Raw genomic sequence first — 23,559 nt, forward strand, 5'->3', positions numbered from 1 at the left:
ACCAAGGAACTGACAAGCCCCAGTATGGGTTGCCAGGAAAGAACAGAAACTTTACTCGAAATGTCTTCAGTACAGAAAGAAATTACATTATGATGATTCCGGTTTTATGTTATGGATTTATGTCTATCCCTCCTATATTCCACATACTTTCCAAAAAAGGCATGTCATATGAACTATAAAAACTAAAAGAGCTTATAAAATTAGATGAATACAATAATCTTTTTAAAAATTTTATGTATTTACCTTTTTTTACTGTGCTCAGTCCTTATTGCTGCTTGGGCTTTTCTCTAGTTGTAGTGAGTGGAGGCTACTCTTTAGTTGCAGTGCATGAGCTTCTCATTTTGGTGACTTTTCCTGTTGTGAGCACAGGCTCTAGAGCTCCTGGGCTTCAATAGTTGTGGCATGAGGGCTCAGTAGTTGCAGTTCCCAGGCTCTAGAGCAAAGGCTCAATAGTTGTGATGCATGGGTTTAGTTGCTCCATGGCATGTGGGATCTTCCCAGACCAGAGATCAAACCGTTGTCTCCTGCATTGGCAGGCAGCTTTTTTTTTTTTTTTTTTTAACTACTGAGCTACCAGGGAAGCCCAAATGAAATAGTCTTGAACATGGGAAAACAGATGACTCTTTTTGTATTTAGGCTATGCTTGGTCTTTGTTGTGACTCGGGCTTTTATCTAGTTGCAATGTGCAGGGGCTTCTCTTGTTGTGGAGCACGGGCTCGAGAGTACACATCCTCAGTAGTTGCTGCACTCGGGCCTAGTTGCCCCTGCATGTGGGGATCTTAGTTCCTCGACCAGGGATTGAACCCTCATCTCCTGCATTGCAAGGCACATTCTTAACCACTGGATCACCGGGGAAGTCCCCAAAGAGATGACTTTTTAAAGGAAAACATTCTGGTCAATGGTACTCATCACTAAGCATCAGACTTATCTCTTTCTGTCCCTCTGCAAATGATTTCATACTCTCACCCTCACTTTCATTATGTGAAAAATTGGGGAGAGCAACAGTTCCTCCTTCATGGAGGGTTACAAAGAGTCAATACAATGTGCACATACCATCTTAAAACAGGGCGTCACGCTTGGCTGCAGCTCAATGAACAGTGCCTATATTTTGTTAAGATTTTCAGTTCATTTCAGTTCAGGCACTCAGTCATGTCCAACTCTTTGCGACCCCATGAATCGCAGCACGCCAGGCCTCCCTGTCCGTCACCAACTCCCGGAGTTCACTCAAACTCACGTCCATCTAGTCGGTGATGCCATCCAGCCATCTCATCCTCTGTCGTCCCCTTCTCCTCCTGCCCCTAATCCCTCCCAGCATCAGAGTCTTTTCCAGTGAGTCAACTCTTCACATGAGGTGGCCAAAGTACTGGAGTTTCAGCTTTAGCATCATTCCTTCCAAAGAACACCCAGGGCTGATCTCCTTCAGAATGGACTGGTTGGATCTCCTTGCAGTCCAAGGGACTTGCAAGAGTCTTCTCCAACACCACAGTTCAAAAGCATCAATTCTTTGGCATTCAGCTTTCTTCACAGTCCAACTCTCACATCCATACATGACCACTGGAAAAACCATAGCCTTGACTAGACAGACCTTTGTTGGCAAAGTAATGTCTCTGCTTTTGAATATGCTGTCTAGGTTGGTCATAACTTTCCTTCCAAGGAATAAGCATCTTTTAATTTCATGGCTGCAATCACCATCTGCAGTGATTTTGGAGCCCCCCCCAAAAAAGTCTGACACTGTTTCCACTGTTTCCCCATCTATTTCCCATGAAGTGATGGGACCACATGCCATGATCTTCGTTTCCTGAATGTTGAGCTTTAAGCCAACTTTTTCACTCTCCTTTTTCACTTTCATCAAGAGGCTTTTTATAAAGTTCCTCTTCACTTTCTGCCATAAGGGTGGTGTCTTCTGCATATCTGAGGTTATTGATATTTCTCCCGGCAATCTTGATTCCAGCTTGTGCTTCTTCCAGCCCAGCGTTTCTCATGATGTACTCTGAGACCATAAGTTAAGGTCTTAGGTATTTCTATTTCAAGTATCAGAAACCTATCTCTATTTGCTCAAGCAGACAGGGATTTTATTGACTTAAGAAAGTCTGTAACTAGCAAGACTGCCAATTCCTTATCAGGCATGCTTTCTGCCTTGCTGCCTCTCAGTTCAAGCAGTGGCAAAAAACAAAACCAAAACCAAACCCAAATCCTAATAGTTAGGCCCTAAAGGAAGAGCTGTCTTGCATTAGAAAGTAAGGAACACTCTGACTGACCCATTTGTGACACATGTCCAGCTGCAAACCAATCACTGTGTCCAGAGGGATGGGATGCTGTGATTGAATGGCCGGATGATTTGGTTCTCCAAACCTCACCACGATCTTGGAGTCTGGAGGCCAACCTTGGTAGATCCTGTATCTTAGCAACAGACCTGTGCCTGCCCATCCCCATAGCATCTATCTTGCCCCAGGTTACAATCTAGAGAGCAGACAGACTAAGCCAATAGGCTCGTCCCATTGAGGGTAATTGTGCCTTTAGAAACAGGCAGTGTTCAGTGTTTGAAAGTACCCACCAGATTTCTGATAATCCCAGCCTTATCTCCCCATCTCATTCCTAGAAACTTTGTTTTTTAGCCTGGGGCAGAGAATTGAGCTCTGGCAATCTCACAAAATCAGTTCAGTTCAGTTCAGTTCAGTTCGGTCACTCAGTCGTGTCCAACTCTTTGTGACCCCGTGAATCGCAGCACGCCAGGCCTCCCTGTCCATCACCAACTCCCAGAGTTCACTCAGACTCATGTCCATCGAGTCGGTGATGCCATCCAGCCATCTCATCCTCTGTCGTCCCCTTCTCCTCCTGCCCCCAATCCAACCCAGCATCAGAGTCTTTTCCAATGAGTCAACTCTTCACATGAGGTGGCCAAAATACTGGAGCATCATTCCTTCCAAAGAACACCCAGGGCTGATCCCCTTCAGAATGGACTGGTTGGATCTCCTTGCAATCCAAGGGACTCTCAAGAGTCTTCTCCAACACCACAGCTCAAAAGTATCAATTCTTCGGCACTCAGCTTTCTTCACAGTCCAACTCTCGCATCCATACATGACCATAGGAAAAACCATAGCCTTGACTAGATGAACCTTTGTTGGCAAAGTAATGTCTCTGCTTTTCAATATGCTGTCTAGGTTGGTCATAACCTTCCTTCCAAGGAGTAAATGTCTTTTACTTTCATGGCTGCAGTCACCATCTGCAGTGATTTTGGAGCCCCCAAAAATAAAGTCTGACACTGTTTCCCCATCTATTTCCCATGAAGTGATGGGACCACATGCCATGATCTTCATTTCCTGAATGTTGAGCTTTAAGCCAACTTTTTCACTCTCCTCTTTCACTTTCATCAAGAGGCTTTTTAGTTCCTCTTCACTGTCTGCCATAAGGGTGGTATCATCTGCATATCTGAGGTTATTGATATTTCTCCCGGCAATCTTGATTCCAGCTTGTGCTTCTTCCAGCCCAGCATTTCCCATGATATACTCTGCATAGAAGTTAAATAAGCAGGGTGACAATATACAGCCTTGACATACTCCTTTTCCTATTTGGAACCAGTCTGTTGTTCCATGTCCAACATGTTCCAACTATTGCTTCCTGACCTTCATATAGGTTTCTCAAGAGGCAGGTCAGGTGGTCTGGTATTCCCATCTCTTTCAGAATTTTCCACACTTTATTGTGATCCACACAGTCAAAGGCTTTGCCATAGTCAATAAAGCAGAAATAGATGTTTTTTTGGAACTCTCTTGCTTTTTCGATGATCCAGTGGATGTTGGCAATTTGATCTCTGGTTCCTCTGCCTTTTCTAAAACCAGCTTGTACATCTGGAAGTTCATGGTTCACGTATTGTTGAAGCCTCGCTTGGAGAATTTTGAGCATTATTTTACTAGCGTGTGAGATGAGTGCAATTGTGCGGTAGTTTGAGCATTCTTTGGCATTGCCTTTCTTTGGGATTGGAATGAAAACTGACCTTTTCCAGTCCTGTGGCCACTGCTGAGTTTTCCAAATTTGCTGGCATATTGAGTGAAGCACTTTCATAGCATCATCTTTCAGGATTTGAAATAGCTCAACTGGAATCCCATCAGCTCCACAAGCTTTGTTTGTAGTGATGCTTTCTAAGGCCCACTTGACTTCACACTCCAGGATGTCTGGCTCTAGGTGAGTGATCACAGCATCGTGATTATCTGGGTCGTGAAGATCTTTTTTGTACAGTTCTTCTGTGTATTCTTGCCACCTCTTCTTAATATCTCTGCTTCTGTTAGGTCCATACCATTTCTGTCCTTTATCGAGCCCATCTTTGCATGAAATGTTCCCTTGGTATCTCTAATTTTCTTGAAGAGATCCCTAGTCTTTCCCATTCTGTTGTTTTCTTCTATTTCTTTGCATTGATTGCTGAGGAAGGCTTTCTTATCTCTCCTTGCTACTATTTGGAACTCTGCATTCAGACACTTATATCTTTCTTTTTCTCCTTTGCTTTTCACTTCTCTTCTTTTCACAGCTATTTGTAAGGCCTCCCCAGACAGCCATTTTGCTTTTTTGCATTTCTTTTCTGTGGGGATGGTCTTGATCCCTGTCTCCTGTACAATGTCACGAACCTCCGTCTGTAGTTCATCATGGACTTTATCAGATCTATCAGATCTAGTCCCTTAAATCTATTTCTCACTTCCACTGTGTAATCATAAGGGATTTGATTTGGGTCATACCTGAATGGTCTAGTGGTTTCCCCTGCTTTCTTCAATTTAAGTCTGAATTTGGCAATAAGGAGTTGATGATCTGAGCCACAGTCAGCTCCTGGTCTTGTTTTTGTTGACTGTATAGAGCTTCTCCATCTTTGGCTGCAAAGAATACAATCAATCTGATTTTGGTGTTGACCATTTGGTGATGTCCATGTGTAGAGTCTTCTCTTGTGTTGTTCGAAGAGGGTGTTTGCTATGACCAGTGCATTTTCTTGGCAAAACTCTATTAGTCTTTGCCCTGCTTCATTCCGTATTCCAAGGCCAAATTCAAAGAAGTGCTAACTTCACAAAATCAAAGAAGTGCTAACTCTGCTTTAAGAAGCAGCAGATAGAGGGAGTTTGTATGTATCTTATAAGACCTTGCTGAAGACTTCATGGAAGCTCCCAGATATTCCAACATCCTGATGTTTTCCTCCAAAGGCACTTGAGCCACAGTCTCAGGTGACACCCTGTTAGAGTGCCAAGATAAAACAGGCAACAATTTAATCAGCTATTTTTCTACATAATAGATGTCTAGTCTCCTGAAAAGGGCTCTTCTACAGGGTGTGACATACATCTGAGGAGATTGTGCACAGCACAATGTTCAAAGTCCTATTCATAATGAATATATATGTCTGTGGTGGCCCTGACCCTCTATTTTACCTTTGTTCAGCCAATTTCACATTTTACATTATTTCCTTCAATACCCTTCCCTTTCCCGAAACTAATTTATAAATTAGTCAAGACTGTCATGACAGCAAAGAACAGATACCCACTAAACTAGCGACTGAACTGAACTGAACTGAACTGAAACTAGCTCAAATACCCAAGAAATTGGTTGGCTTGTGATACTGACAAGACTAAGGGCTTCAGGTATGGCTATATCCAGGAACTCAACCTGGCTATATCCATGACCAACCTAGACAGCATATTAAAAAGCAGAGACATTACTTTGCCACCAAAGGTCTGTCTAGTCAAAGCTACGGTTTTTCCAGTAGCCATGTAAGGATGTGAGAGTTAGACTGTAAAGAAACCTGAGCGCCAAAAAAATGATGCTTTTGAACTGTGGTGTTGGAGAAGACTCTTGAGAGTCCCTTGGACTGCTAGGAGATCAAACTAGTCCATCCTAAAGGAAATCAGTCCTGAATATTCATTGGAAGGACTGATGCTGAAGCTGAAACTCCAGTACTGTGGCCACCTGATGCGAAGAACTGACTTATTGGAAAAGACTCTGATGCTGGGAAAGATTGAAGGTGAGAGGAGAAGGGGACAACAAAGGATGAGAAGGTTGGATGGTATCACCAACTCACTGGACATGAGTTTGAGCAGGCTCAGGGAGTTGGTAATGGACAGGGAAGCCTGGCGTGCTGCAGTCTTGCAAAGAGTTGGACACGACTGAGTGAACTGAACTGAACTGAACTGAGGAGCTCAACCAATATAGCTATGGCTGTCTCTCTGACTCTCACCTCTACATCCTGGTACACATTGACTTCAGTCTGAAGACTGTTCTTCCACACAACTGAGGAAGGTGGGTGCAGGTAGAATGAGGTCCTGTGAACAGTTCATGATCCCAGAGGAAGAAAGAGATCCTCCAGCTACATGGCTTCATCCCAGACTTCATTCTTTGTGGCCGGGGTTGGGGGGTGGGGGGGTTGAAGTTCTCGGGTTGATAAGTTTCAATTACAAGATACTGAGGGCTGTGTTAGACACAGATCTGTCTGGAGTAGTGGTGGGGGCTACACAAAGGGAAAACAAGGTGCTGAGAGAGAGACTAGGCAGACAGAAACAACAGCTGTCTTTACAAGTATTACTGTAATGGGATCATCCAGCAGGATAAGGATCCAGGAACATAATCCAATTGCAGTCTCAAGTCTCTCAGATCTGCTGTGGACTTCTCCACAGAGGGGTAGAAAGCAGGTCTCAGGCCAAAAGTTCAGCCCAGATCTAGAAGATCCAGAAGGAAGAGCAAAGTCTCCTGGAGCCCTGACCTACATGCAAGGGTAGGTGGTGTCAAAATTCACCAGCCAAGGACCATCAGAGGCACTTGTTTTGTCGTTTTTAGTTGCTCAGTCATGTCTGACTCTTTGCGACTCCATGGACTGTAGCCCTCCAGGCTCCTCTGTCCATGGGATTCTCCAGACAAGAATACTGGAGTGGGTTGCCATTCCCTTTTCCAGGGGATCTTCATGACCCAGGAATAGAACCCATGTCTTCTGCATTGGCAGGTGGGTTCTTTACCACTGAGCCCCAAGAAAAGCCCCATCAGAAGCACACCGGTAGTCAAAAAAGTTTTGTTCTTTTTAGCTTGTGCAGCAAGGAAGACCCCTTAGCAGGGTATCGACAGAGGAGAGAGGTGGAGGACAGAAAGGCTTCTTATAGGATTCAGGTTTGTGCTGGATAATTTTAAGTAGAGTTGAGAGCAGAAGCAATTCTAGCCTGGCTCTGTGAGGGAGCAGATTGGTGATTGGGTCTTTTGGTGATTCTTAGATGTAGGAGGATGGATGTGGGGTGGTCATTGGGAAGAAGCGGCGGTCATCTCCGTTAGTAGGGGGCACAGGGTATGTATTCATTTTTGAGGTTGCAGAGTGTCCTTGTGTCTATCTCAGCTCAGACGCAGTCACAGAGCGGCCTTGTGTGATGACTGTTTATATTCTGAGACCGTTGTTTATGTTCTGGTAAGAACATCACAGCCCAGCTGCCAGCTGCCAGCTGCCAGGACTGTATTTCATTCCCTCTTCACAGGGATCTCCATCTCCAGGTAAAGTATGCCCAGACTGCTTCCCAGACCTGGCTTATAGAAGGAGGAACAGGCACGGGGAGCCCACCAGTGACAGCCCTGCATGACCCTGGGAGGAGAAAGAGGAGGAGTATCCCCAGCTCTTTTCCTCGGAGGAGGAGTCTTAAAGGGAAAACGCTGGACTGAGCAAAGATACCACAAGTTTGTAAATTCTCAGCGTCTGAACTATGCTGATGTGTGTTTCCCGTCTGCAAGAGACAGAGACTGTTCGGTGTTCCTGGAAACGAGAGAGAGAAAGAGAGACAGAGTCGGAGACACGGGCTGGAGGCAGAGACAGGGAGAGAGAGGAGGAGGATGCAGAGACAGAGGGATGGAGGCAGAGAAAGTGACAAGAGAGGCCAAGACATGGAAATAAAGGGACGGAGGAACAGAGAAGGGACAGAGAGAGAGAGACAGGGGCGGAGAGGGATCAAGAGCGGCTGGGAGAGAAGCAGAAGAGGAGAGGCAGCGGCGGGGACAGCGCGGGCGGAGCCCGGCGCAGACAAAGGCGCGGCCGCGCGGCCGGGTGGCCCGGCCGGGACAAAGGCTGGCCCGGGGGGCGGGGGCAGCGATGGCGACGGCCGAGGCGGGTGCGGGCGAACTACAAGTCCCAGCAGCCCCCGCTGCGGCCCTCGGCCGGCCCCTCTCGCTCCCCGGGAGCGCCTGGCGGGGCCGCAGGGCCGAGGGGGCCGCCGGCGGGGCTGGCGGGCGGGGGGCTTCCTGCGGGCCCCGGGGGCGCCGGCGGGCGCGGCGGGCCGGGCAGGGGAGAGGGGCGCCGGGTGAGTGTCCCCGCGAGCGGGCCGGGCGGGCGGGGGCTGCGATGAGGGGGGCGGGCGCGGGGGGCCCCCAGCGCGGGGCGCGGCCCGGGGCGACCTCTGTCCTACCCCACGCCGCCGCCCCGCGCGCCCGCCCGCCCGGGGAGAGCAGAGCCTGGGGCGCGATGGGAGGGGGCCTCGCGACCTGCGGGCCTAGCGCGCCGGTTCCGCCGCTGCGGCCCGGGGGAGGGCCCAGCCCAAGCTGGGCGCCGTCAATAGGGAGGTAGGGGAGGGGGGCACCCCTCGGCTGGGGGCGGGGGCGTAAGTCCAGAACGCCCCCTCCCCTGGAGGCGATCCGGATCCCCCACCCCAGGAGCCCAGGTATTGTTCCCTCAGACCCTCCAGCCTGGGGTCCGGAGTTCAGGAGACCCATCCTCCAGAGGGACCTCCCCCAGGACCCCAAGTGTTTCCCCTCACTCTCCAGTCTTGGGGTCCAGAGCACTGGAAGCCCCTTCCTCAGGAGGTGATCCAGGATTCCACCTGCCCCCCCGGAACTCAGGGAAGGACCCCAGTTATGTCTCCTTGCTACTTGTAGCTCAGAGGTGGGAATTCAGGAGCCAATCTAAGGGTCTTCCCCCTACTGGGAATCCAGGGGTGACCCAGCACTGTCCCCCCACCCTCCATCATGGAATGTGAGGAGGTGAACTAGGAACTCAGGCCTCTTTCTGTGTGTATCCACTCCCAGTTCTGAGGTTGTGGCTCAGAAGGTCCCCCTCCCCCAAAGGAGAGCCAAAGTGCCCCCCAACGCACACCCACCCACCCCCACCTCAACCCCCCTCCCAATAATGATCTATTTGTTGTTTCCCCCCCCAGGCCTAGCCATGGGGAGGGCATCACCTCCCCTTCAGATAATCCTGAGCTCCCCCTGCTCCCCAGAAGGGGTCCCAGCTTGTTTCTCTGTCCCACTCCCTACCTCCAGCCATGGAGGTAGAATTCAGGATCTTTCTTCCCAGAGAGGACCATCTCCATGCTTGAGCCATGGAGTCAGTCACTCAAATCATTCCCTCCTAGGAGATGGCCCAGGGGTCCCTCCAGTAACCAAAGAGAAGCCCAATGTGTTGTTTTGCCTACCCAACAGCTAGGGGTTTTCTGGTGGCTCAAATGGTAAAGAATCTGCCTGCAATGCAGGAGACCCTTGTTTGATCCCTGGGTGGGGAAGATCCGCTGGAGAAGGGAATTGGCTACCCACCCCAGTTTTCTTGCCTGGATAATTCCTTGGACAGAGAAGCCTGGTGGGTTACAGTCCATGAGATACCAAACAGCTGGACTGGACTAAGCGACTAACAAGCTAGGGGTTAGAATTCAGGATCTATCCAGTCGGGCAAACAGGTACACGGACACTTGTCGCTACTCTCCTGGATAATGGGTCCATGGGTCTCCCTGCCCCCTCCAGGGGTTCCCATGCACACTCTACCTTTAGAAGTCAGCATTCAGGATCTTCTAAGACGGAACATAGGTGTTTTGACACTTAGTCATACCCCAGAACTATGAAGTTTGGAATTCACGTTGTCTCTTCCCCCGGAAGCAAGCCAGGGGTCTCCCTGCTTGCCCCCAGTGACCCAGGAGAAGTACCAGATGTTGTCTGCACCCCCCCCCAACACACACACTCATCCCCCACAGATAGAGGCTTCAGAGATCACAGTGTTTCCTCTAGGAGGTGAGCCAAGTTCCCTACCAGGAACCCCCAAATATGCCACCCCCAACAATGGGACTGGAATTCAGGCCATGTACTTAGAGCAAGCACAGGAACCCAGACACCCACCCTCTTCCCCTCAAAGCGGCCATGGTCAAGGGGACTCTCTCCTCCACAGGACCTGAGCTTCCCACCAGAGGAGGAGCCCAGGATGGAGAGAGGGGCGGAACCATGGAGCTGGGTGCTGGAGACCTCTAGTGCTGGGTCCCCTGACTTCTGTCCAGGTGTGGGGCTGAGAAGGGAGGCCCCTCCCCCTGTCCCACCAGGGTCCCTCTTCTCCCTGACCTGGCAGGAACCAGTGCAGTCTCCCTATAGCACGAGACAAGAGAAGGATCTGTGTGTTTACCCCAAAGCGGGATCTGGGGTACAGCCCAACTCCCTCTCTCTTCCCTGCCCAGGCTCCAGAAGAGACCCCGGGTTCCGCAGAACCTACTCTCCACTCACCCTCTGCCCTCACCCCATAGATCCTGCCCCAGAAGCCGGTACTTCCACACCAGGGATGAGGCGTTCCGTCTTAGTCAGGAACCCAGGCCACAAGGGCAGGAGGCCGGATTATGAAGAGCTTGACTCAGACTCAGAAGACCTAGACCCTGACCCAGAAGAGCTGGACCCGGCTTCCGAAAAGCAGGAGCCTGAGCCGGAAGACCTCCACACTGTCTCTGAGGACGTGGACCCCAGCTATGAAGATCTGGAGCCTGTCTCCGAGGCTCTGGATGCGGAGGCGGATGCTCCAGGCTCCATCTCGGGGATCCGTGACTCCGACCCCCAAGATCTCGACCCCCTGTCTTCAAGTTTCGACGACCCCGACGTCATCGGCCCGGTTCCCCTGATCCTCGACCCTAACAGCGACACCCTCAGTCCCACTGCCTCCCCAGACCTGGACTCCCTCTCCTCCGACCTCCCTGCCACCCCTGAGGTCCTGACCGCTGCCCCCGCGGTGCTCCCTGCACCTGCCAGCCCGCCCCGGCCCTTCTCCTGCCCCGACTGCGGGCGAGCCTTCCGCCGCAGCTCGGGGCTGAGCCAGCACCGCCGCACGCACAGCGGCGAGAAGCCCTACCGCTGCCCCGACTGCGGCAAATCATTCAGCCACGGCGCCACGCTGGCGCAGCACCGGGGCATCCACACTGGCGCGCGGCCCTACCAGTGCGCCGCATGCGGCAAGGCCTTCGGTTGGCGCTCCACACTGCTCAAGCACCGCAGCAGCCACAGTGGCGAGAAGCCTCACCATTGCCCGGTGTGTGGCAAAGCCTTCGGCCATGGCTCGCTGCTGGCGCAGCACCTGCGCACGCACGGCGGCCCGCGGCCGCACAAGTGCCCGGTGTGCGCCAAGGGCTTCGGGCAGGGCTCGGCGCTGCTGAAGCACCTGCGCACGCACACGGGTGAGAGGCCGTACCCATGCCCGCAATGTGGCAAGGCCTTCGGGCAGAGCTCGGCGCTGCTGCAGCACCAGCGCACGCACACGGCCGAGCGTCCCTACCGCTGTCCCCACTGCGGCAAGGCCTTTGGCCAGAGCTCCAACCTGCAGCATCACCTGCGCACGCACACGGGCGAGCGGCCCTACGCCTGCCCCCACTGCTCCAAGGCCTTTGGGCAGAGCTCCGCGTTGCTGCAGCACCTACATGTGCATTCGGGCGAGCGCCCCTACCGCTGCCAGCTCTGCGGCAAGGCCTTCGGCCAAGCCTCTAGCCTCACCAAGCACAAGCGCGTGCACGAGGGTGCGGCTGCAGCTGCGGCTGCCGCCGCTGCCGCTGCCGGCCTGGGCCTCAGCCCCGCTTCGATGCTAAGGCCAGGGCAGGCCTCCCTCCTGGGTCCGGATGCTGTCTCAGTGCTCAGCCCTGGCCCTAGCTCTGGCCTTGACCGTGATCCTGGCTCTGGGCTGGGCTCCCTCCCCAATCCCAACCTCAAACCCACCAGTGGCTCTGGATCTAGCCCCAGCCCTGATTCTGCCCTGTCTTCTGACCCTAAGCCTGGGCACAATGCCAATTCCGACCTCCTGGCTAGCCCTGACCACAGATCTGGTCCCAGCCCCGACACAGATCCTGTGCCCAGCCCTGACTCCAACTCCAAGTCCCACCCTGACCCTGGCTCTCCCATCTGTGACACTGTCAGCCCAGCCCTCCCTACGGGCGAGAGTCCCAGGTGGGTGCAGGAGCAAGAAGCCCTGCTTGGGCCTGATGGCTAAAGGGTGTGCTGGCACCCACAGGTGCCTGGGAAAGCGTGTGTTGTGCAGTTAGTAAAATCTTCCCACTGCCTCCTGGCTCTGTGTCGTGGTTCTGCTGTTGCTCTTTTTTCTCTAATGTGCAGCCTGTTCCTGGGGAGATGGGAGGGCATTGCCTGAGTGAGCCACACAAATGGAACCTTACTATCCTGGCTCCCTCCACAATATCCTCCTGGCTTCCCCCAGGAGGTCTCATAGTGGTCCATCCCAGCAGTCGCCACTCTCTGTTCCCCCAGACCTAGCCACCCCAGTCAGGGGCGGACTCACCCTGCGATCTGGTCTATGCTGCTTCCTTCCCTTTTAGAGTTAACTTTCCCACGAGTGGTGGGATTTCTGGCACATTGAATGTCTAGCAGGTGCATAGCAGAGGCTGATATGAAACCATGTGGGCAGCCTGCCCTTTCTGCTCCCCAGATTTACCCCCTTATCCTTCAAAGCCCATGTTGCAGGTACACCACAGGACAAAGGAGAGGTTACTCGCTTATGCATTCAATAAACACGTGTTGATTGCTCAAGCCTCAGCAGGGAGCAAGATTAGCATGGCCTTGGTTCTCACAGAGCTCCCAGAGTTCAGAAACACTTAAAAAGCAACTATAGAGTATGGTGCATTCAAGAAGCATAACAAGACTTCTGATTTAAATAGGGGACAGCTTCCCTGTGGAAGGACTTTGTAAATCTAATCACTGCTACTTCAGCACTACTGCTGGTCCAGACTTGTGCTATGCATTTGCATTTTCTCACTTAATTCTTTTTTTAAAACAATTTTATTTATCTTTTGGCCATGCTAGGTCTTCATTGCTGTGTGTGGGCTTTTCTCTAGTTGCAGTGAGCAGGGGCTACACTTGGTTGTGGTACACAGGCTTCTCATTGCTTTAGTTTCTCTTATGGAGCACAGGCTCTAGGCAGACAGGCTTCAGTAGTTGTGACTCACAGGCTCTAGAGCACTGGCTCAGTACTTGTGGAACACAGACCTAGTTGCTCCTTGCCGTGTGGGATCTTCCCAGACCAAGATAGAATCTGTGTTCCCTGCAGATTCTTAATTACTGGACCATCAAGGAAGCCCTCTCATTTAATTCTCTCAGCAGCTCCATGAGACAGATAACTGAGTATTCCCCTTTTGCAAATGAGGACACTGAGGCACATGGCATTTAAAGGAGTTTTTCAAAGACCCAGAAGTGGTGGTTGGGAGCGTGTTATGACCAACCTAGATAGCATATTCAAAAGCAGAGACATTACTTTGCCAACAAAGGTTCGTCTAGTCAAGGCTATGGTTTTTCCTGTGGTCATGTATGGATGTGAGAGTTGGACTGTGAAGAAGGCTGAGCGCCAAAGAATTGATGCTTTTGAACTGTGGTGTTGGAAAAGACTCTTGAGAGTCCCTTGGACTGGGAGATCAGCCCTGGGATTTCTTTGAAAGGAATGATGCTAAAGCTGAAACTCCAGTACTTTGGCCACCTCATGCGAAGAGTTGACTCACTGGAAAAGACTCTGATGCTGGGAGGGATTGGGGGCAGGAGGAGAAGGGGACAACAGAGGATGAGATGGCTGGATGGCATCACTGACTCGATGGACGTGAGTCTCAGTGAACTCCGGGAGTTGGTGATGGACAGGGAAGCCTGGAGTGCTGCGATTCATGGGGTCGCAAAGAGTTGGACACGACTGAGTGACTGAACTGATCTGATCACTTGCCTTCTTGCCTAAGGCAAGAAGATTGTACTAAGGCCCTGGGGCCACTGAGATGAGATAGGGGAGGAGGTAGGTGGGGCTGGAAAAGACGGCTCAGTAGATTGAAGAGCGGAGTTTGCTTGTCATCCAAGAGAAATGGGAAGCTACCAGCAGGTTCTGACAGAGGACTATCAGTTATTTTTGGAAGACCCTTCTGGCTGCTGGATGGAGAGGGGAATGGAGGGGGATCAGAAATAGGAGCGTAAGATCAGGGAGGTTGTTGCAGTGGTCCAAGCCAGGAATGTTGGGAGACTCTGGGCTGACAGCCATAGGAGTGGAGGAAAGTGGTCCTATTTAGGATACAATTAGGAAAAGAAGTAGGATTGATGATAGGTCAGATGAGAGGGGGTTGAGAGTAAGGGAGGGTTTCTGGGAGGATGGAGCCGGACACCCTTGAGACAGGATCCTTATCCTACACCGCGGAGGGAAAGGGGTCAAGCATTAGACATGGAAGCCATGAGATTGGCACTGGACGCCGGAACGACAGGGAGCCAGGACTGAGTCAGTCCTAAGTCCGCACGCTCACAGCCGGCCCATCCCCCAAGCACATTGTCACCTTCGGCGCTAGGACCTCGCGACCGCCTAGAGGAAGCCAGCCGCCATCCGAGGCACGCTTGCGCGCTGCTCAGGCAGGGGACGTCGTGGCGCAGGGGGAGGGACCGGATTTGGTCGCCTGCCTCCCTGGCCGCTGTGGTCACGTGTCTGAGGCGCGAGTCAGCTGATGCGGGAGGGTTTGAAGCTGCACCGCCAGGGAGCGAGGCCGCAGTGACAGCGCGGGGCGTTCGGACCCCGGCTGCCCCGCAGCGCCCGGCGGCGTCCGGCGCTCCGGGCCCCGACATGGCAGTCCCCGTAGGCCCGCGCGGCTCAGGTGAGGGCGCAGGCAATCCGGCGAGCTCCGGAACGCGGGTTGCGAACCTGCGGACGGCTTCTCCTACCTGGGACGGCGGAGCTCCGGGTTTCCCTTTTCCTCAGCTCCCATGCCCACCTCTCAGCTTCCCGGTGGCGTCGGTATGGACTGACGGCTCCTAGAGCCTAGGCAGAAAAGGCAGGCTGCCCACATGTGGCGGGTGGGCACCAGCTTCTCCCTTCTAAGTGGCGGGACTCCGGGCTGTGCTCTGAGTACCTTCAACTCAGGCAGCTGGCGAGCCGCCAGCTTCTCGACGCGCGGCGGCGAGGGTCCCAGGATTTGCATCCCGGGCCTAGATTCGGATTGCTTAGTTCTGTTGAAACTCCGACTGCGGCCCCAGCTTCTCCAACCCCCACCCCTACCCTCCCGCCCCAACGTCAGACTCCCAGACTCTGCTTCCCCAGGCCAGGAGGCAAATGCTCAGCTTTTCTAAACCCAGGCAGGACTGCTGGGGCGGGGTTGCCACTTTAAACCCAGGCGCCTAACTCAATTTCAGATCTCCAAACCCGTGGAAGCTCAGTTGCCTCTCATAGGGAAGCCTGGAGGAATGCCCATGTGTTGATCATCTTTTAAACTAGCTGCAGACATCTCAGAGATGTCCTAGTCATTGGAGCCTGGGGTGGATTAGCTGTGATCCCAGCCAGGGAGGTGCCCCACCCTCTGGTTTCCCATCCAGCTGTCTTGTAAACAACCACAACAGCATCTGAGTGCCAAAGGGATCTGAAGGTGGCCCTCACTGTGGGACAGGTTCTAAGAGTGTCCACATTTCATCTTGGTGGCTGGGCTAGGCAGAGAGTCAGCCAGACCTTGGAATGAAACAGGGTTCTTCCAGTGGGGATCATGGGGGTATGTCAGGGACTATTCTCAGCTGCTGTGACCAACTATGACCAGCAGTTGCTGAAAACTTGGACTTCTTCTTGGGCTGGTCAGGATTGAAAGGAATCAGTGATGCTTAGAATAGCCTCTATTTAGGAGTTCGCTGGGCTTCCCTGGTGGCTAAGAGGGTAAAGCATCTCCCTGCAATGCGGGAGACCCGGGTTCGATCCCTGGGTCGAGAAGATCGCCTGGAGAAGGAAATGGCAACCCACTCCCATACTCTTGCCTGGAAAATCCCATGGATGGAGAAGCCTGTAGGCTATGGTCTATAGTAGGCTACAGTCTATGGGGTCGCAAAGAGTCCGACACGACTGAGTGACTTCACTTTCACTTTCAGGAGTTCCCTGGTGGTCTAGTGGTTAGGACTTGGTGCTTTCATTGCTGCGGCCTGGGTTCAGTCCCTGGTCTGGGAACTAAGATCCTGCAAGCCCTTGCTGCTGCTGCTGCTAAGTCGCTTCAGTCGTGTCCGACTCTGTGCGACCCCATAGACGGCAGCCCACCAGGCTCTTCCGTCCCTGGGATTCTCCAGGCAAGAACACTGGAGTGGATTGCCATTTCCTTCTCCAATGCATGAAAGTGAAAAGTGAAAGTGAAATCGCTCAGTCGTTTCCAACTCTTGGCGACCCCATGGTCTGCAGCCTACCAGGCTCCTCCGTCCATGGGATTCTCCAGGCAAGAGTACTGGAGTGGGGTGCCATTGCCTTCTCTGCCCTTAGGCATGGCCAAAAAGAAGGGGGGAAAAACAAACAAAAAAATAGAATAGCCTCTACTTGTTGAGGAACTATTGACGCTTAGGAATGGAATGCTTTGTAAGTATCAAATCCTTAGCTTCCTAAGTGAGAGAATTTATTGCCCCATTTTGCAGTCGAGGAAGCTGAGACTCAGGGAAGCTGAGTGCCCTGAGGCAGGGCCAGGAATCAGTTCAGGCTCTTTCAAGTGATTTATAGTCTTTGACCAGCACTGCTGCAAATATCTGTAAAATGTTACGAATTTTCTGGTTTTCCTTAGATCTCTCAGAGTTCTTTTTTAGCTGGAGCTTGGGACCTGCCTCCCCTATTGGCAGGTAAACTTGTCTCGGCCTGGTCCCCACTTCCCCCTCCCTCCCATCTCACAGAGACCGAGCGGCTTCTGACACCCAGCCCTGGATATGGGACTCAGACAGGGGCTTCCCCAGCCCCCTCTACCCCTCCAGAAGAGGAAGATCTCCGTCGCCGTCTCAAGTACTTCTTCATGAGCCCCTGTGATAAATTCCGGGCCAAGGGTCGCAAGCCTTTCAAGCTTATGCTGCAAGTGGTGAAGATCTTGGTGGTCACCGTGCAGGTGAGACCTGTACCACTCGCCCCTGCCCCCAGAGTTCCACCTGTGGGCCCTATTTTCCTTGAAGGGGAAAAGCCTAGAGTCAGAGCCTAGTCCTGCCCCCTCAGCAGCATGTGGCACTCATCAGTCGGAAGCCCTCTGGGACCTGCACAGGAGCAGCTCCTTTAAGCTTCACAAATGCCCTCTAAGGTTCTGGTCAGTGTTGTTGCACTTTTTTTATAGATGAGACAAATGAAGCTCAGAAAGTTTAAGGGACTTGTCCAAAGTCACATAGCCACTAAGCCTTGGGAGCTGGCATGTGGACCCTGGCAGTCTGATGCTGTGCTGACCCTCAAAGAAAACTGGTCTGGTGGCTGCAGAGACCACTGCCCTCCCTCCCTCCCTCTCCCAGGACCTGTGCTGGGCTCCAAGGACTCCGTGATGAGTCAGACTCAGCCCCTGTCCTGAGAGCTTCTGGTCTAGTGCCTTTGGGTATGTCACCATGCTTCTAATCTCCTGTCAGTAAAGAAGCCCAGTGAGGGGCTTCCCAGGTGACTCAGTGGTAAAGAACCTACCTGCCAATGCAGGAGACGCAGGTTTAATCCCTGGGTTGGGAAGATCCTCTAGAGGAGGAAATGGCAACCCACTCCAGTATTCTTGCCAGTGAAATCCCACGGACAGAGGACTATCCCACGGATAGTCCATGGGATCGAAAGGAGTTGGACACGACTGAGCGACTGAACAACAGCAAAAGGAGCCAGCAGTGGTGCTTACCTGTGCAGTTCAGTCCAGTCCCTCAGTCATGTCTGACTCTTTGTGACCCCATGGACTGCAGCTCACCAGGCTTCCCTGTCCATCACCAACTCCTGGAGCTTGACTCTCCCCATAGGTTTGGGTTTAGCACAGCAGCTGGCACCCAGTACACATGTAATGGACGTTAGCTGTTGCCGTGAGTTCTATGAGCAGCCACTGTTTGCGTATGGAAGGCCTGCCCTCATGGGGAGGGCCCTCTCTTCTCTCCGTCCACTCATGCACTGTGGGAGATCCCCATCGTCCTTGTCCCTCCTACCAGCTCATCCTGTTTGGGCTCAGCAACCAGCTGGCAGTGACGTTCCGGGAGGAGAACACCATCGCTTTCCGACACCTCTTCCTGCTGGGCTACACGGATGGGGCGGATGACACGTTCGCAGCCTACACACGGCAGCAGCTATACCAGGCCATCTTCTATGCCGTGGACCAGGTGCGGGTGGCCAGGAGCCATTGGGCAGCTGGGCCCTCAGGGGAGAGCGGGCGGGGCTGACAGATCCTCCCCTCCTTTGCCCGCAGTACCTGACACTCCCAGACGTGTCCCTGGGCCGGTATGCCTATGTGCGGGGCGGGGGCGGCCCCTGGGCCAACGGCTCGGCCTTGGCCCTCTGCCAGTGCTACTACCACCGGGGCCACGTGGACCCAGCCAACGACACATTTGACATTGATCCGATGGTCGTCACGGGTGAGTGGGCCGGGCAGGGCTCAGTGGTCAGGAGCCCGGGCTGCTAGGATTAAAATCCCACTTGAAAATCCCTCCTGCTCTTCTGGAAGACAGGGTGGCGAGGATGATGTGATGATGAGTTGGCTGCTTGGTGTGCAGACAGAGCTGCATGTTATGTTTCGCTGTCATTCATTCTCTAAACACCTGGGGCCACAGAGCACCAGGCACTGGGGCCTGTGTACGGGGTTAGATAGACTGGGCCTGACCCTTGTGGGGTAGACAACAGAAACAGACAAATGTGGAAATACGAAGGGAGTGGTAAAGCAGGGAAGGGGGCTGTCGGGGACTCTGGGGAGACCTGCCTGTGCCTCCTCTGCCACCAGTGTCCCCTCCCTGACTCCCTGTCCTCAGACTGTATCCGGGTGGACCCCCCTGAGAGACCCCCCGTCCCCCCCAGTGATGATCTCTCCCTCTCGGATGGCAGCGCCAGTTACAGGAACCTCACGCTCAAATTCCACAAGTACTGTCTGACCGATCGAGGGGGCTGGGGGTGCGGGGAGGCAGGACTCCAGGCACCTTCAGTGTTGGGGGAGGGGGCAGCCACTTCCCCACAAGCCTGGGCTGGGCAGGCCAAGCTGCCACGTGAGCACTTCCTCTGCCAGCTGCAGAGTCAGCATGGGGCAGAGCACTGGCACTCAGGCAGAGCCCACCCACCCCCTCACCCAAGCCTCCCCGCCAGGCTGATCAACGTCACCATCCACTTCCAGCTGAAGACCATTAACCTCCAGAGCCTGATCAACAATGAAATCCCAGACTGCTACACCTTCAGTATCCTGGTGAGCCCACGGTCCCTGGGGTGTGGGTGAGGAACCAGCCTGTGACGGGGTAGGGTGGGGGGCGGGGCACAGGACTCCTGAACTCTGGAGCTGGGGGACCCTGGGCCAGGGGCAGTGTGGGGGTGACGGGGGAGGCTGGGGCTGGACAGACCATCCATCCTGCAGGTCTGGGAGCCTTGGGTCTGCCGAGGTTTACCCTGTCCCGTCTCATCTCGGTGCACCCCTGCAGATCACATTTGACAATAAGGCACACAGTGGGCGTGTCCCCATCAGCCTAGAGACCCAGGCCCACATCCAGGAGTGTAAGCACCCCAGCGTCTTTGGCCATGGTGAGCCCCCAAGCCCTGAACCAGTGCTGCCCAGGGGCTCTGAATCTCCCTGGGAGCCCCGAGCCCCAGACCAGTGTGAACCGAGCTCTTGACTCACCCAGACAAACCTATGAGCCCACTGACCAGCCCAAAGCAGCCCTGAAGCCCCCCCCCCCCCGGGCCTGGCCCCTCCCCGCAGGAGACAACAGCTTCCGGCTCCTGTTTGACGTGGTTGTGATCCTTACCTGCGCCTTCTCCTTCCTGCTGTGCGCCCGCTCACTGCTCCGAGGCTTCCTGCTGCAGAACGTGAGAGCCAGCCCCAGCCTCGCCCAGCTCTGGGACCCTTGGGGCCACCAGGGTGGGGAGCCTCCCCTGCCCAGACCAGCCCTCACCCCACCCGCCTACCCCTGCAGGAATTTGTCAGGTTCATGTGGCGACGGCGGGGACGGGTCATCAGCCTGTGGGAGCGGTTGGAATTTGTCAACGGCTGGTACATCCTTCTGGTCACCAGTGACATGCTCACCATCTCGGGTACCATCATGAAGATTGGCATCGAAGCCAAGGTGGGTCCAGCCCACGCCCTGCCTCCCCACCCCATCTCCTTCCAGCCCTGTCCCCCTCTCCCACTCTCTGCCAATGCCATCCCCAGGGAAGGGGCAGATGGAGTTGACGCTACTCCCGCCCCTAGAACCTGGCAAGCTACGACGTCTGCAGCATCCTCCTGGGCACCTCAACACTGCTAGTCTGGGTCGGAGTCATCCGCTACTTGACCTTCTTCCATAAGTACAATGTAAGCTTCAGATATGCAGGCAGGGCCCCCTTGGTGGCGGCCACATGTCCCTTAATTCCCACCCCCTCGACCCCCAGATAAATCATACCCGTATTGCCATCAACAGCCCCTGCAGATGACCCACCAGGAGCCTCTTCCCCATACCTGCCCCCTCACCCCTGCCAGACATACCTGTCACTCTACATGGGCAGGGGCTATGTGAGCCCACTTTCATCCCCAACCCCTTGCCAGCTGAATCCAGCCAAGGGGGTGTGCTCTCAGCACCCTGCTGCCCCTTCTGAGGCTCCTTCCAGCTTCACTGGTCACCCCAGCTGGCCTGTGTTGTGGGTATGCCCACACTGTCCGCCCCCCCACTCCTCCCTCCACAGATCCTCATCGCCACGCTGCGGGTGGCCCTGCCCAGCGTCATGCGCTTCTGCTGCTGTGTGGCCGTCATCTATCTGGGCTATTGCTTCTGCGGCTGGATCGTGTTGGGGCCCTACCATGTGAAGGTAGGGGCTGGCAGGGACCTGTGGGTGGCGCTCATGACCCACTGTCCAAGGGTCCCTGGCTCCCCTTCTTACTTCCTGAGTCTTCTGACACCAGCGGGTCCATCTGCTGTTGATCTGGTGACGCTGAACGACCCACCTTGATCCCTGGTCTCCAGCAATTCTGTCCACTGTCCTCTCTGAACCCACCCAGTGACCCTGGCCTTGATCCTTATTCAGTGACCCATCCCCCCCGAGCTGGCCTTACCGTGACTACTAGTGCTCTGTCTGCTGTCCCCTCTGACTCCCCAATGCCACTACCAGCCCCATCCCAGCCCCTGCCACGCCCCCAGCTTGCTCTGACCCCCCTACTACGCTGCCCACCTGCAGTTCCGCTCACTGTCCATGGTGTCCGAGTGCCTGTTCTCGCTCATCAACGGGGATGACATGTTCGTGACCTTCGCGGCCATGCAGGCGCAGCAGAGCCGCAGCAGCCTGGTCTGGCTCTTCTCTCAGCTCTACCTGTACTCCTTCATCAGCCTGTTCATCTACATGGTGCTCAGTCTCTTCATCGCGCTCATCACAGGCGCCTATGACACCATCAAGGTCAGCCACCTCCCTGTGGGCCACCCCACATGCATTAGCACACAGCCCCAAACTCAGGCTGTAAGTCCCTCGAGGTTGGCCACATTGGGGTGAGGCGAGAAGGACCCTGGGAAAGAATATGGGAGACTCCACGAGGCCAAAGGAGAGGTTAGCTCAGAAGTGGGGGGCCCAAGAGGGGCTGATACCATCACAGCTGCTGCATTCTCAGTTTTATCAAGGTGTGGGGCCAGGTAGGATTCCTGCATCTTTTACCAACAGGGAACCCAAGCCATTGGAGTAGGAAACGGCAACCCACTCCAGCATTCTTGCGTGGAAAATCCCTTGAATAGAGGAGCCTGGTGGGCTATAGTCCCTGGGATTGCAAAGAGTCGGACACAACTGAGTGACTGAACACACACAAACCAAGCCATAGAGTTTCACTGACTCGCCCAAGGTTGGCTACTAGGCAGATGGTGGACCCAGCTCATCCCGAAACTGTGTGATTCCAGAAGTGCTGCTCCAAGCCCCTGTGTCCTGTGGGTCTAGGGAATGATGGTGGTCCTGCAGGCTGCAGGGCCCAGAGCAGAACGCGGGCGTGACAGGTAGACAGGTGTGACACATCTGTCAGCAGACACATCTTTCAGCAGATGTGTTTGGGGGCCTGTTGTGTTGCAAGCCTGGTGCCAGGTGTCTGTCCAGCACTGGTGGGCAGGATGGATAATGGACAAACCAGAGTATGGCAATCTACCGATGGAGGTGGTATAAACTGAAGGTTACAGAGGCCTCCTGCTTTAGACTGGTGTTAGGCTGAGTCCAGGCAAATTTCTAAAATGTGCTGTCTGGTCTCTGGCCACACACGTGACTAGTTACACTTTGACTTTCATGAAAATGAAACAATTCTAAATTCAGTTCCTCACTCACACCAGGCATAGAGCAAGCACCCAAATGCCAGTGCAGTTAGTAGCTACCAGATTTAGACAGCATAGATATCAAACCTTTCCATCATCTCAGAACATTCTGGATTGATGAGACAAGAGCCCGGGAGAGAGCGCACCAGGGAGAAGGAACTGCTAGAAAGGATTTGGAGAAGAGAGTGCTCCCATGAGGTTGGGAAGGGTGAAAAAGAGGCTGAAAGCCAGAACATCCCTGCAACTGGGAATGCAGAAGACTGCACCGGCCTGTGCCTGGACATACAGCCAGGCAACAGACATAATTCTGTCACTCAGACCCAAGGACCCCTTATAGGTCTTCCTCTAGCACTTAAAGATCACACATGTCTATCAGCCTTGGGGGTACAAACCCAGACCTTGCTTCCGCTGTGTGCACCCAAGTCAGTAGGTGGTTGCCAAGCACCCAGATTGGGTCCAGTATGGCTCTAGGTGGTGGCCCCGCAGGCGGAGAGACACATTCAGTGGTCAGGGAATGTCTCCAGGTGAAGCAAAGCACGGGGAACCAGCAGGTGGAGGGCACAGCATGTACAAAGCCCCAGAGGAGGGAGCCTGGTTGGTCCACCAGGATCAGGGAGGAGATTCAGATGGTTGGAGAGGATGGGGAGGGCAGGGGTGTCTTTCATGTGGGTCCCGGGTCTTTCTCCCCAGCACCCAGGCGGAGCGGGCGCAGAGGTGAGCGAGCTCCAGGCCTACATCGCGCAGTGCCAGGACAGCCCCACCTCCGGCAAATTCCGCCGCGGGAGCGGCTCCGCCTGCAGCCTCCTTTGCTGTTGTGGCAGGTTCGAGGCTGGTTTGGTTCGGGTTTGGGATTGGCTGGTGGAAGGGAAGCGGACGGAAGGAACCGATGCTTTCCACCTCCGCTAACACTGCCCTTCCTTCAGGGACGCTTCGGAGGAGCATTCGCTGCTGGTGAATTGACTCGGACCCGGACTGCTACTGGACATTAGCCCCCTCACCACCACCACCCCCGGAGTGCGGAGACCCAAGCTTATTTATTTTACCCTTTGCTTTTAAGGGCCGGCTGCCAGTCGCGCCCCGTGAGGGCCTGGGCCAGTCGGGTCGGACTTTGGACAAGGATAGGGTGGGTGTTAAATAAACGGGAAAATAAAC

The 23,559-nt window shown here is 54.0% G+C and overlaps 2 protein-coding genes across 5 annotated transcripts; both read left to right on the plus strand.

Annotated features, from left to right (window-relative positions):
* The first annotated feature begins 7,426 nt into the window (after positions 1–7,426).
* ZNF358 (zinc finger protein 358) lies at positions 7,427–12,277 on the plus strand. 3 transcript variants are annotated; one of them, XM_070792024.1, is made up of 3 exons: positions 8,273–8,291; positions 10,139–10,244; positions 10,485–12,277. In XM_070792024.1, exons 2-3 carry the CDS (start codon positions 10,172–10,174, stop codon positions 12,200–12,202), a joined length of 1,791 nt encoding a protein of 596 aa, XP_070648125.1. In that variant the 5' UTR covers positions 8,273–8,291; positions 10,139–10,171; the 3' UTR covers positions 12,203–12,277. The 3 variants fall into 3 exon arrangements, with proteins under 3 accessions (XP_070648126.1, XP_070648124.1, XP_070648125.1); XM_070792025.1 differs by lacking the exons at positions 8,273–8,291; positions 10,139–10,244 and adding an exon at positions 7,427–7,494; XM_070792023.1 differs by lacking the exon at positions 10,139–10,244 and having other exon boundaries at positions 8,168–8,291.
* A 2,385-nt stretch (positions 12,278–14,662) lies between these two features.
* MCOLN1 (mucolipin TRP cation channel 1) lies at positions 14,663–23,558 on the plus strand. 2 transcript variants are annotated; one of them, XM_019964240.2, is made up of 14 exons: positions 14,663–14,831; positions 16,861–17,066; positions 18,115–18,282; positions 18,369–18,534; positions 18,925–19,033; positions 19,253–19,349; positions 19,579–19,678; positions 19,857–19,963; positions 20,071–20,220; positions 20,346–20,447; positions 20,816–20,938; positions 21,305–21,520; positions 23,098–23,228; positions 23,331–23,558. In XM_019964240.2, exons 1-14 carry the CDS (start codon positions 14,801–14,803, stop codon positions 23,365–23,367), a joined length of 1,743 nt encoding a protein of 580 aa, XP_019819799.1. In that variant the 5' UTR covers positions 14,663–14,800; the 3' UTR covers positions 23,368–23,558. The 2 variants fall into 2 exon arrangements, with proteins under 2 accessions (XP_019819799.1, XP_070648127.1); XM_070792026.1 differs by having other exon boundaries at positions 19,947–19,963.
* Position 23,559: the final 1 nt, after the last annotated feature.

Source organism: Bos indicus, chromosome 7 (assembly GCF_029378745.1).
Source record: "Bos indicus isolate NIAB-ARS_2022 breed Sahiwal x Tharparkar chromosome 7, NIAB-ARS_B.indTharparkar_mat_pri_1.0, whole genome shotgun sequence".
Classification (NCBI taxonomy): domain Eukaryota; kingdom Metazoa; phylum Chordata; class Mammalia; order Artiodactyla; family Bovidae; genus Bos; species Bos indicus.